This window comes from Oncorhynchus kisutch, linkage group LG29, assembly GCF_002021735.2.
Source record: "Oncorhynchus kisutch isolate 150728-3 linkage group LG29, Okis_V2, whole genome shotgun sequence".
Classification (NCBI taxonomy): domain Eukaryota; kingdom Metazoa; phylum Chordata; class Actinopteri; order Salmoniformes; family Salmonidae; genus Oncorhynchus; species Oncorhynchus kisutch.
The window spans coordinates 21,009,743-21,022,429 of record NC_034202.2 but is presented as its reverse complement, the minus strand read 5'-3'; the positions used below and the strand labels follow the sequence as shown (position 1 = coordinate 21,022,429).

The following is a 12,687-nucleotide window of genomic DNA, read 5'->3' as shown; positions in this document are numbered from 1 at the left end:
CAGCATATGGTCTCACAAGGGGTCTGATGATCTCATCTCGGTACCTAATGGCAGTCAGGCTACCTCTGGCGAGCACATGGAGGGCTGTGCGCCCCCCCAACGAAATGCCACCCCACACCATGACTGACCCACCGCCAAACCGGTGATGCTGGAGGATGTTGCCTGCAGCTTAACGTTCTCCACAGCGTCTCCAGACTCTGTCACGTCTGTCACATGTGCTCAGTGTGAACCTGTTTTGATCTGTGAAGAGCACAGGGCGCCGGTGGCGAACTTGCTAATCTTGGTGTTCTCTGGCAAATGCCAAACATCCTGGGCTGTAAGCACAACCCCCACCTGTGGACGTCGGGCCCTCATACCACCCTCATGGAGTCTGTTTCTGACCGTTTGAGCAGACACATGCACATTTGCGGCCTGCTGGAGGTCATTTTGCAGGGCTTTGGCAGTGTTCCTCCTGCTCCTCCTTGCACAAAGGTGGAGGTAGCGGTCCTGCTGCTGGGTTGTTGCCCTCCTACGTCCTCCTCCACGTCTCCTGATGTACTGGACTGTGTCCTGGTAGCGCCTCCATGCTTTGGACACTACGCTGACAGACACAGCAAACCTTCTTGCCACAGCTCACATTGATGTGCCATCCTGGATGAGCTGCACTACCTTAGCCACGTGTGTGGGTTGTAGACTCAGTCTCATGCTACCACTAGAGTGAAAGCACCGCCAGCATTCAAAAGTGACCAAAACATCAGCCAGGAAGCATAGGAACTGAGAAGTGGTCTGTGGTCACCACCTGCAGAACCACTCCTGTATTGGGGGTGTCTTGCTAATTGCCTATAATTTCCACCTGTTGTCTATTCCATTTGCACAACAGCATGTGAAATTTATTGTCAATCAGTGTTGCTTCCTAAGTGGACAGTTTGATTTCACAGAAGTGTGATTGACTTGGAGTTACATTGTGTTGTTTAAGTGTTGCCTTTATTTTTTTGAGCAGTGTATTTAAGATAGTAATTGGTTGACCATACAGTGACCCAGTTATCAAAATAAATCTCCCCTCCGGATCAGATATGTTTTTGTCAATTATGAATGGAACATTCTTATGGATAAGTATGGCTGTACTGTTTGATATGAAAGATGAGAAATACACCTGTCCCACCCAAGCTCTGCGGAGTTTGGCATGTTCGGCATCACAGAGGTGTGTCTCTTGTAATAGCGCGATGTCTGCTTTTTCCTTTTTTAGAGCACATAGAATCTTTTTCCGTTTTATTGCATGACCTAGACCATGGCAGTTCCATGTCAATAGATTTAAGGTACTAGTCATCGAACAGTAATCGAACTTTAGTGAAAGTCAGCGCTGGGTAAAAGTGAATAATAGTTACAGCTGCGTTCACATAAAAGGAAACTAAATCGTGTACATAAAATAACAATCTCTGAACACCCCAGCCGAGATCCCAAACAACTCGACACATCCCGTTGGAACTATTACCCCCCTGCTCAGTCTCAATTCTGTGTTCCGAGAAGAAAAAAAAACGGGAACAGTTAGCAACGCACAACGTCTCCCCACCAAAGAAATGCCTCATCCTCTCCGCCCGCATTGAGTAAATGCATTGAGTAAGTTTTGCCTCTTCGGGAGTTTTGAAGTGTCGCAGGGCTCCTTGGTGAAGAATCCTGAGCTCGTTTGGGTATTTGAATCCCCTGAAGATGCCTCGGTCAATGGAGTATTTCTTCACCTCGTCAAACTCTCGGCGCTTTCGGCGTATTCCAGCTGACAGATCCTGGTGTAAAGTGAGTTTGGCGTTTCCCACTGTGATGGTGTTGATTTTCGCCACCTGTAGGACTCGTTCCTTGTCGGTGAATCCCAGGAAACGTATGGTGATTGGGCACGGTGGTTGTCTGGTTGCTGGTGGGGGCCTCAGTGCTCGGTGAGCTCTCTCTCTCTCTCGAGTTCTATGGGCCTGTCGGTGGACAGGTGGAGCCACTCAGGAAGTTTGTCTTGCAGGTAGCGGATCAGTGGCATGTTTCCCTCTTCTTTTTCGCCCAGATTGAATAGAACACAATTATTCCTTCGCCCCCTGTTTTCCAGGTCCTCTGTTTTCTCTTCCAGATGCTCAATTTTCTTTTTAGCATATGCTATTGTTTCCATGGCATCTGTCAATAAGTTTTCCATGGATAGGATTCGCCGTCTGCCTCGTCCAGGTGCCCCGCATTTATGGTTATCTTGTTGTTGATGTCAGGCAAAGCGTTTTCCAGGATTGTCACCTTGGCCCCTATCGCACTGAGCTGAGAGTTAATGGCATCTAACTTAATGTTGAGTTCTGTACGTTGGGATCTCAACTCAGAAAGGATGTCTTCGACAGAGTGCGAGGTTGGCATTCGTTAGGCCTCGGGGGGGGAACGGGTCTTCTTGCTCCTGGCTAATGGCGCAAACTTTTTCTGAAGCTAGCTTCTAATTGGAGGCTTTTTCCGTCGCTAATGCACGAGTCCGGGTAAAAATGTCACCTGTAGTGTCGCCTTTTGTAGCCGCCATGACTTTTTTTTACTAAAGCTAAAGGAGTATAAACTTGAAGTGGAGGTAAGATTAGGAATTGGAAACTACTTGTGCAGAGCTCTTAGTTCACGCGGCCATCTCGTTCAATCTCCCCACATGGGCCATTTTCAAAACAAGAAGTAGCTTTTTAGGGGCAGTCGCTCAGCCACAGTTTGAATGCAGCCTGAATTTGATTACCATTGGCAGAGCAGGATAAGACCAGCAATCATGCACTTACTGTACACACACACAGGCATATGCGCATACACACACACACACACACACACACACGTTGAGTGTGTTATCTGTACTCATCCGCTTGTCATGCCATGTTGTATTTACTGCATCTCCCTGGTGCTTTCACTGCTGAAGTACGGAGAAGGCGTTTGTTTACCCACATCTCTGTATAATTACAGCCTGTATTATTTTGGGTAAACCACACTTAACCTTTCAGGTTTAAACAGATACAGATGCGGTCACGGGTAGGGGCAGCAATAGATAATTTATGCTGTCCCTCACAGACACGCACACACAGTCATATAGATACAAACTACCACACGTCTTTGCACATACTGACTCATTCATTCACATGTTCACTCTATCTCATCCCTACAAACAAAGGCAACAAAATTGGCCTTGGCAAATAGTCACGGTCTTGTTAGTTGTGTTCTCAGTAATTCCCTTCCCTGCTTTCATACAAACACATGAAGAGCACACATACATACAGGTGCATGAATACCTCTCTCTCTCTCTCTCTCTCTCTCTCATACACACCATCACTCACACTAGCCCACCTGAGCTGAAGTCCATTAGGTGTGGTACTGTGTTGATGTGATGGCGTGCATGGCAGAAGCAGAGGGTGATCTGTGCTCCCTGACAGAAAAATGATTAGCTTTTATAGTGCAGAATGAACTCATCGCTGCCTCGCCTCCCAGTGTCTGCACCACCTTAATCACTCCCATCACAGGGCAGATTGAAAAGCAGCTCCCGCTTTCTTTCCCTATGTAACCTTTCCCCCCACCCTATCCTCCCTATCCTCTCTCGCTATAGCCCGTCTCTCTCTCTCTACCACTGTATCATCCCTCTCTCTCTTCCTCACCTCCCTTTCTTTTTAACCTCTGTCCCTCACTTTCTCCCTCTCCACCCACCGTCACTCTTGGTCTCCCTCTCTCTTCCTCACTCCCTCTCATTACATCCTCAATTCCTCTCACTATGTCCTCCAACACTCTCTCCGCTTGTCGCTCTCTCTCCGATTCTCTCTCTCTCTCTCTCTCTCTCTCTCTGTTTCATACCTCATATTCCTCCATCATCCCCTGTCACTTGTTGCAGACGCAATCCATCTGGGACTTTGTAAATGCAGTATGAATGACTCTTCTGCTGCGAGTAATAATGCATTATTGGAACTACTACGTCCACGTTGAGCTCAGTGTTGGTGCAAGTCAATGTGACTTGCAAAGAAAAGCGTTCACTATAGTAATTGACATTAAACTTGTAGAGAATACTAAGTCTACTTATTTGGTAAAGGTGTTGATTGAACCATTTCAAAATTCAGGGAGAATTTGAATTGGTACATGTTTTATTTTGAACAGCATATTTTAGTTAGGAAGGGTGTGAATCTACTGCACACACACACACACACACTGTTTAGGAGAGAGAGGCAGATGGAGAGATGGAGAGGGGTTGAAGGTGTGACACAACTCAGATAGGCAGGCAGCCGGACTAATGGAAAACTTTACCGTCTTCGCTCTATAGTTTAGCTTCAGCCTCCAGAGTCAATGCTTTTTATGGAAGTGTGTGAGACACCAGTAGTGCCCTTGACATGGAAGAGAGAGCAGGCATAATGACGACAGGAGAGGGAGGTGATGCATTTCACAGTGAGGGAGGGAGTGTGGGTATGTGTGTGTGTGTGTGTGTGTGAGAGAGAGAGCGAGAGAGAGAGGGGGAGAGAGAGACATGGGGAGTGAGGGGGAGGAGAGACAGAGTTGACACATTTCAATAAGAGGTCTGAAAAACCTCTGTTCTTTGTCACAACCATGTCCTGTCTGTCTGGTACAACACCTACAATAGAAATAAATGCACTGAGCGTGTATGTTTTTGTGTGTGAGCTTGTGTGTGTGTGTGTGGAAGTGCAGTGTTTTTCCTGACAGGCTTGTTAGGCGCTAGTGGCCTCTGTTTTACCACCTCATTTGTAACACGAGACTGCAGCCTTTAAACTTTTGATGCACACGTTCGCCTACTGACTTGTTTTACTCGCTCTTGGAAGTCGCTCCACTTGCCCATATATCTGCATGAATATCTCAGCATGTTAATGGAGTGATATTTCTCCCTCCTTCCATCTATTTTTCTCTCTTGTCTCCTCTCTCCACTTTCACCGTTTGATCAAGCGTCCGTGCTGTTTCGGCGGTCGTCTCTTGAGCTCAATTTGCAAATCAAACTTGAACACGACCCCAGTGTGTGTGTGTGTGTGTGTGTGTGTGAGGGAGATGGTATGTGTGTGCGTGTGTGTGGTCTGTACATGCATTCCGGGGAGCGTGTGTATGTGTGTGCGTGCGTGTGTGTCTGTGTGCTTGCGTGACTGAACACCTCTCCTCAGTACTGCCGTGCCACCATGACATTAAAGCCCTGATAAATGCGTGGAGATTGAAAAACAAAATGCATAATGAAGGGATTTATAGCCGCTACAGGATAAAGCCGCCTAGAAATAGTGCCATTTAAACTAAGTCAACTAAACCACCCTCGAGAGCAAAAACTGTGACGAGATGAGAATCCTCCAACACCTGTTTTAAAGGCACATTCTAAACGTGTGATTTGCCAGAAGTCTAACGTGATCTCGGTTCAGTTATAAACCTACCCCAGAGATAATTCACCGTCATTACATCCCACACCTCAGAGAGTTACATCAGATAACAGTGGGCTACTTCTTTTATATAGTCACACTATTGCTTTTTTCCAGTACTGAAGGCTTATACATCCTCATCGTCTTCAAATACCGAAAGGACATGGCTTGTATGTGTCTGTGTTCTTTCAGCAGCAGGGGCAGAGTTAGCCTACATCTATACATCTACATTATCTATACATCTATACATCTACATTATCTATACATCTATACATCTACATTATCTATACATCTATACATCTACATAATCATTATTATTTAGGTTTTTATTGCAGTGTCTGTTTTTATTGCAGTGCGGTGGTGCACCACTGCTAAATGCATAGGTGAAACACTGGTCTCCATCTTAGTTTCCTCTTGAGCTTTATGGATGTTTGGCTTGTTTGATCCTAGGGATCATGGTGATTCAGTCTCTTAATCGTTCTGATTTGTAAAAAAAAAAAAAAAAAAAAAAAATGCACTTCTCCGCCAATGGAGGGACTCCCGCTAGCATTTCAGGATGCCTTGACAGTACTAGGACATGCATAAGGCCCCTGAGACATGTGATATATAGGATAATGGATAATGGCTCTATGACATTTCCCATTCCATCAGAGGTAACAACTTATAGGTCTGGCCTCAGCTATCCTTTCCATTCCCTGGATACTCACAATGAAACAATTAAAGCCCTCATCAATCCTCCCCCTAATTGTACGTGACAGAAATCGAAATGCAGGCGGCAGACGGTGCTTAAGGAAAAAGAAGGTATTGGTCTCTAACTGAATTAAGCAGCTCAGGGTGATGAATCTCCACTTACATTATGTAACTAAGGGCAGAAAAAAAGCATGGCATTTGAGTTCTTCAGGAACACCCCTCTAAATGTTCCACCAACATTTACTGTTTGAATATTCTATGATCATCTATTTTGCCCACTGCTGTAGGCTATTTGTTTTTCTCAGCTATTTTGAGAAAGGGAGCACAATTCTGTATTGGTGTAATAATGGAAAAGATAAAACATCACACTGACATAAGTTACCTATTTCTGTTGTCAGATGTCACAGTTGGACAGACACGTAGGAAATTGTGTTTCTCCTGATCTGAAATATGCCCTACTGTTCCTCGAAAGCGTTGCTGGTTTTATTGCCAATGATGGAGAGGTATTTTATCACTAAGTCTCACCCAAACCTTTTTTTCTTGGCAAACGTCAAGCAAAGGTAGATTAAATACCTTATTTTATTGACTGCATGAATATTACAAGCCATAACTCGTGAAGGACTGTCTGCCTCATAAAGATTTGACTTGTAGTTAAAAGTTTTTTCGGGAAAAGTTTCAGTCATTATTTTGCTTTGTTGCCTACAAACTGGTTTATTTGGGAAAGGACTCAATGTGCTGTAAAATTGGGTATAAATGTATGCATCATGTTAGAATACGGTGTGTTAAACATGAACACTGTGGGATGGAGAGAACGAGAAACAAATGTTCAGAGAATGAGGGAACATGCCTATGGTTTAGGCAGACTCAAATGTATTGACTGGTGCTGTATTTCACTCATTTGCCTGTCCCCCTGTTCTGGCACAGATCTACTATTCACATACTGTTGATACTCTCCAAATCCCTCACCCTTGATCCACCCTCCCCTCCCTTCTTTACTGCCTCAGAATACGACATCTTCTGCACTACTCTGACTCTGACTCTGACCCTGGTCACCTCAACCTGCCTCTCTGACCCTGGCCACCTCAACCTGCCTCTCTGACCCTGGCCACCTCAACCTGCCTCTCTGACCCTGGCCACCTCAACCTGCTTCTGTGACCCTGGCCACCGCAACCTGCCTTTCTCGCACCGGACACCTCCGATCCCCAGCAACATGGGAACCCTACAGTTGACACACAACTTTTTCCATCAAAGAGTACCACAGTATGAGTTATAATACCCATACAACCTAGCAGTCAAAGAGGGAAATGGTTCCAATCGTTTTTGTACCATATTTTTTTCCTTTAGGGGATTTTATAAACACTTAAAATAAGGGCTGTTTCATGTAGACTTACCCATGACGCTTTGATAACTGTGTGAATCTCTCTCGGATAAGGTGACTTTTATACAAATACACTGAACAAAAATATAAAAGCAACATGCAAATTGTTGGTTCCATGTTTCATGAGCTGAGGAGTATTTCTGTACTAAAGCCCTTTTGTGGGGTGAAACTCATTCTGATTTGCTGGCTGCCTAGTGGGTGGGCCTATGCCCTGTCAGGCCCACTCATGGCTGCACCCCTGCCCAGTCATGTGAAATCCATAAACCTAATTCATTTATTTAAATTGACTGATTACCTTATATGAACTGTAAATCAGTAAAATCTTTGAAATTGTTGCATGTTGCTATTATATTTTTGTTCAGGTTTTTATGGGTATTATAAACTCAATATTAGGAAGATGTTCTTAATGTTTGGTATACTTTGTGTATATTGTTTCTCTTTGTTATGGTGAAGGTTTGGTCTCTTATTGTCCTAAGGCTTCCTGCTGCATTCTGGTTCTGCAGTTCATCATGCATTTTGTGTGTGCTGCAATAGCTTTATTCAGTGGTTAAAGGGGAGCATGCCTTTCAAGTGCTCCCCTCCATAACACACCTTGAAGTGTGCACCAATCGAGGCCATGCAATCAGGCAAACAGCTTGTCTATTCCAAAGCGTTCAATTGTCCTGCCAGCCTGAACATTTCACAAAGTGAGACATCTAAGAAAACCTTGCCATCAAATTCCTAAATGATGGAAAGGCTAATTTTGTTTTCCCTAAACATAATTCATTCCAAGGACCCGCTTGTGAAAGCTCGATGCGCTCCTGTCTCCTTGGTGCGCTTTTCCGCGAGGCGGCAAATTGGCACATTTAATCCGGTGTTTCAAGTAGATTTACTAATTCACAACACAACATGAAACGGCTTGCCCCAAAGACAGGTAAGCCTAGGCATTTTGTGGTAATTGTGCTTTTAGTTTCTCACAGCCTTTCTTCTTTACGGTGAGATTGTGTTTGTAGTCCTTGAGAGATTAGATTTAAGCAAAATGCTTTTAGGATGAGTTGAGAAACTTTGAATAGGCCTTAGAGTAAACACTTAGTAGCGTTATAATGCAGTTTACTTTCAGTGGCCTGCAGGTAGCTTAGCGGTGGATTGAGTTGGGCCAGTTAACGAAGGGCTGCTGGTTCAAATCCCTGAGCCTACTAGTTGAAACATCTGTTGATGTGCCCTTGAGCAATGCACTTAACCCTACTTGGTCCTGTATAAGAGCATCTGCTAAATAACTTAAATGTTGTGGGTGGGAAATTCAGGGTCATTGAAAACTAAAGAATTATGTTTGCTTTATTGTAGTCTACCATTTGTTTTGGATAAGTGGATCTTGATGGGTCAGGGAGTATTGTATAGGCTTAGTTGGTGGCTGAGGGAAGAGGGAACATTGAAAGAAAATTGGTTTAATGTGGTGTGTTATTGATTGAAACTAGCTGTCAAACAAAAATACATTGTGAGTCCATTCCAGACAGACACTGTAATGGCAGTTTCAGTCGTGGTACAGCCAATGGTTTTGAACAGGTGTCTGGGTATTAAAATTTCAGTCTGTTCACCTCTGTCCTTAGTTCACCTCATTCTCCCCGGGATGGATAACTAACCCACATATCAAAACATGATATTACTTCTCAACCATTCTCCATTACCACATCACTGCTCTTTTCAATGGTGAAAATAACTGAATTCACTGTCTTTCATAAATTCTCAAGTTGTCATTGAAATAATGTCAAGAGCCTCATATTCTTTCCCAGTGATGGAAAGAATGTGTTTCCCAATGATGTCCTGCTTTTAGATTATATTGAAGCCTCTTGTCAGTGTTGGTACACAATACATTTTTGAAACAATATAGTCCTCCACACTGTTCATCCTCCTCTTTTTCTCCCTCTTCCCCTCCTCTTCCAGTGGCTGGTAGTGTGTTTGGTCGCCAAGGAGACTCTGGGTCAGAGGGTGATGATGAGACCCAGCTGAAGTTCTACACAGAGCAGCACAGGGGACGCCGACGCAGCAGAGGTGAGACTGGAGAAGGCCTGGGTGTGTCTGTATGTGTGTGCGTGCGTTAACGTGTGTGTTTGTGAACACGCATGTGTATGTCATTGTTCATAGATGTGTGTGGAAAGAGACGACTACGGCTATAATTCAATCAAAGTGGATTTCAAGAGTAATTTCCCATTTTCTGCTATGTGCTTTCTTAAAACACCCACGAGTGTAAATGCACTTTTTTTCAACTGAAAGACAATGCCCATAGCTAACCCACGATGTTGCATAATGATTTAAGTCAAGTCACTGTATGATATATTTGAGGTTGAAGTGGGAACTCAGAAATGGTAACTTCATATAATTTCTGTGCCAGTGCAGTGTTTTCCCTGTGATATGACATGCTAATAGTTTTCAGTGTGTTTTTTTTTCAGGGCTGGGTTTTATTTGAATGTTACCACCCACCAACATGACATTGTTTATTAATCAGAAAGCAGATTTGCGGCCACAATGTATGACAAAGTCAAAGATACTGGTTTCCCCTATACATCTGTGGCAAAGTTTTCCCTAAATGATTATGACAAATCCAGCTCCAGAAACAGCCATAGCACAGCCAGCTGGCTAATCTTTTGAATACGGTGTAGCAACAACAGATAACATTAGCTATCTAGATAAGGTTAGCATGCTAGCTAGCTACACTGACAGCTTTCAGTGCCCTATTTCTTGTTATTTCTTGTTATTTGTTGTGATGTGGAAATCACCACAATGTTCCCACCCCAAATTCGTGAATATTTATTAGCAGCCTGGATCATTTTTCGGAGGTGGAAGCTAAATTAACATTTCCACTATAGGACAGGAATTACTTTGAAATAGGGGCAGCACTGGCTTCTGATGGGGACCTTTTGTCACAACTCAGGTTCTCCCTTGAGTGTACTATCTGAGGTTGCCACTGGTTACTTCTAGTTTCCAGGTGACCCTGATTGGCCTTATTGGGATCACCAGGTTCCTCTGTGGACTGGGCCAGTTGCTCAGGTCTCATGTTTTGTTCAGTGTTCTCGTGTGCCCTTGCTTTGTTGTTTTGCTATGAAGACCTTAAGTAAATATTCTGGATTTACCCTTACCTCTACCTGCTGTGTTTCTCTGTGCCTGGGTCCGAGTTCGTACTAGCATGAATGTCACAGTAGACCTGAGCAAAATGGACCCAGCAGAGATTTCTCCGTTGTCCGCGGGACACTCCGAGCTCCACCACTTGATTGGTTGCCATGAGGCGCGCAGTGATTGGTTGCCATGAGGTGTGCCTGAAGACATTGTCGGAGGATTTAGGAACTCTTGTGTTCACTCTACAGACCGGACAGACAGGAGCAGCTGCTGCTGCACTTGTGGCGGTTTCTAACCCTCTGCTTCCTACCAGCTCATCGTCTTCCTCCCCCTGGGAGCCTCATCTCCCGGCACTGGAGCGCTATGAGAGGCATGCTGGGAGGTGTCATGGGTTCCTGCTCCAATGTTCGCTGGTCTTCGAACTGCAGGCATCAACGTTTCCCTGCAGTAGCGGGTTTTTTGGAATTACGGGATGTGGGATTACATCCCTGTATCGATTACCAGTGTTTAAATAACATTACCATCAAGAACCGTTACCCCCTTCCTCTTATGTCATCAGCTTTTGAGAGACTCCAGGGAGCTACGGTTTTCTCTAAATTGGATTTACGGAATGCTTACAATCTGGTGCGCATCAGACAGGGGGATGAATGGAAGAGAGTGTTCAACACTCCTAATGGACATTGTGAGTACCTGGTCATGCCGTTTGTACTTACTAATGCTCCAGACGTTTTCCAGGCCTTGGTTAATGATGTGCCGCGTGACTTCCTTTTCCAGTTAGTGTTTGTATGCCTAGATGACATCCTCATCTTCTCCAAGTCCATGGTTGAACATGTCCTCCAGGTTCTTCAAACACTCCTCGCTCATCACTTGTTCCTGAAGGCCGAAGTGTGAGTTTCACGTTCCTCAGATCTCCTTCCTCGGGTACATCGTGTCCCAGGGCTAGGTACTGATGGACTCCCAAAAGGTAGGAGCCTTGGCAACTGGCCGTGACCCAGCACGGTCAAGCAAGTTCAGAGTTTTTTGGGTTTTACTCATTTCTACCGGAGATTTGTAAGAAACTTTAGTGCTGTGGCGGCGCCATTGACAATGCTCACCAAGGGCTCGGCTGGGCATGTATGCTGGACCCCTGATGCTGAGAAGGCATTCCAGGACCTGAAATGTCGGTTTTCTCCTGCACCCATTCTCGTTCATGCAGATCCTTCTCTTCCCTTCGTGGTAAAAGTGGATCCCTCTGACGTTGGCGTGGGGCGGTTCTGTCTCAGAACTCGGCAAAAGACCAAAAGCTTCATCCCTGTGCCTTCTCCTCCAGGCGTCGGGCTATGGTGTCGGGCAATCGGGAGCTTCTTGCGGTCAAACTGGCTTTGGAGGAGTGGCGGCACTGGTTGGAGGGCTCGGAACATCCCTTTACGGTTTGGACTGACCACGAACCTGGCCTACATAGGGCTCGTAGGGCTCTCTTCTTCACTCGGTTCAGCTTCATGTTATCTTACCGTCTGGGGTCTAAGAACGTGAAGCCGAATGCCCTTTCTCGCAGGTTCCACAGCTCCAGTGAGGATCGGCCGCTTGAATCCATCATCCCCAGGTCGCTCATCCTCGCGCCTGTTTCCTGGGGTATAGAGACTGTAGTGAGGGATAGGTAGGGTAGGTAGGGAGGCAGTTCCAGATGGCTGTCCACCGAACAGACTTTTTGTTCCTCTTGGGGCACGGTCCACTCACTCGTCGCGTCCCACCTCTCATTCGGGAGGGCAGCGAATATTTGAGTTTGAGGTGGAGGTTTTGGTGTCCCTCGGCGGAGGTGGACACTCGGACCTTTGTGGCTGCCTGTCCGACATGCGCCCGGAACAAGACTCCTTGTCAGCAGCCTCTGGGGATTCTTCATCCACAGACAACAACTTCTCGAACCTGGTCCCATCTCTCTATGGATTTCATCATGGGCCTTCCATCCTCAGAGAGACACACGGCCATCCTGGTCATTGCGGACCACTTTTCCAAGATGACATATTTAATTCCCCTGCCTAAGCTTCCATTTGCACATGAGACTGCTCAGCTAGTCATTCAGCATGTTTTCCGCCTTCATGGACTTCCTCTGGACATAGTCATTGACCAGGGCCCCCAGTTTGCCTCCAGATTTTGGAGGGCATTCTGTACTCTTCTGGGGTCATCAACCAGTCTGTCCTCGGG

General features: G+C 45.5%; 1 protein-coding gene across 2 annotated transcripts in view; it reads left to right on the top strand.

The window, feature by feature from the left end:
* LOC109873601 (astrotactin-2) overlaps positions 1-12,687 on the top strand; it is a 476,030-nt gene that overhangs the window by 168,848 nt on the left and 294,495 nt on the right. Inside the window, exons 1-2 of one of the 2 annotated variants that reach the window (XM_020465242.2) lie at positions 8,009-8,329; positions 9,337-9,444. In XM_020465242.2, the coding sequence (XP_020320831.2) occupies positions 8,305-8,329; positions 9,337-9,444 (133 nt within the window). In that variant the 5' untranslated portion in view covers positions 8,009-8,304. Of the gene's footprint in view, positions 1-8,008; positions 8,330-9,336; positions 9,445-12,687 lie in introns of those variants that run through there. The other variant, XM_031809054.1, reaches the window with a different exon arrangement.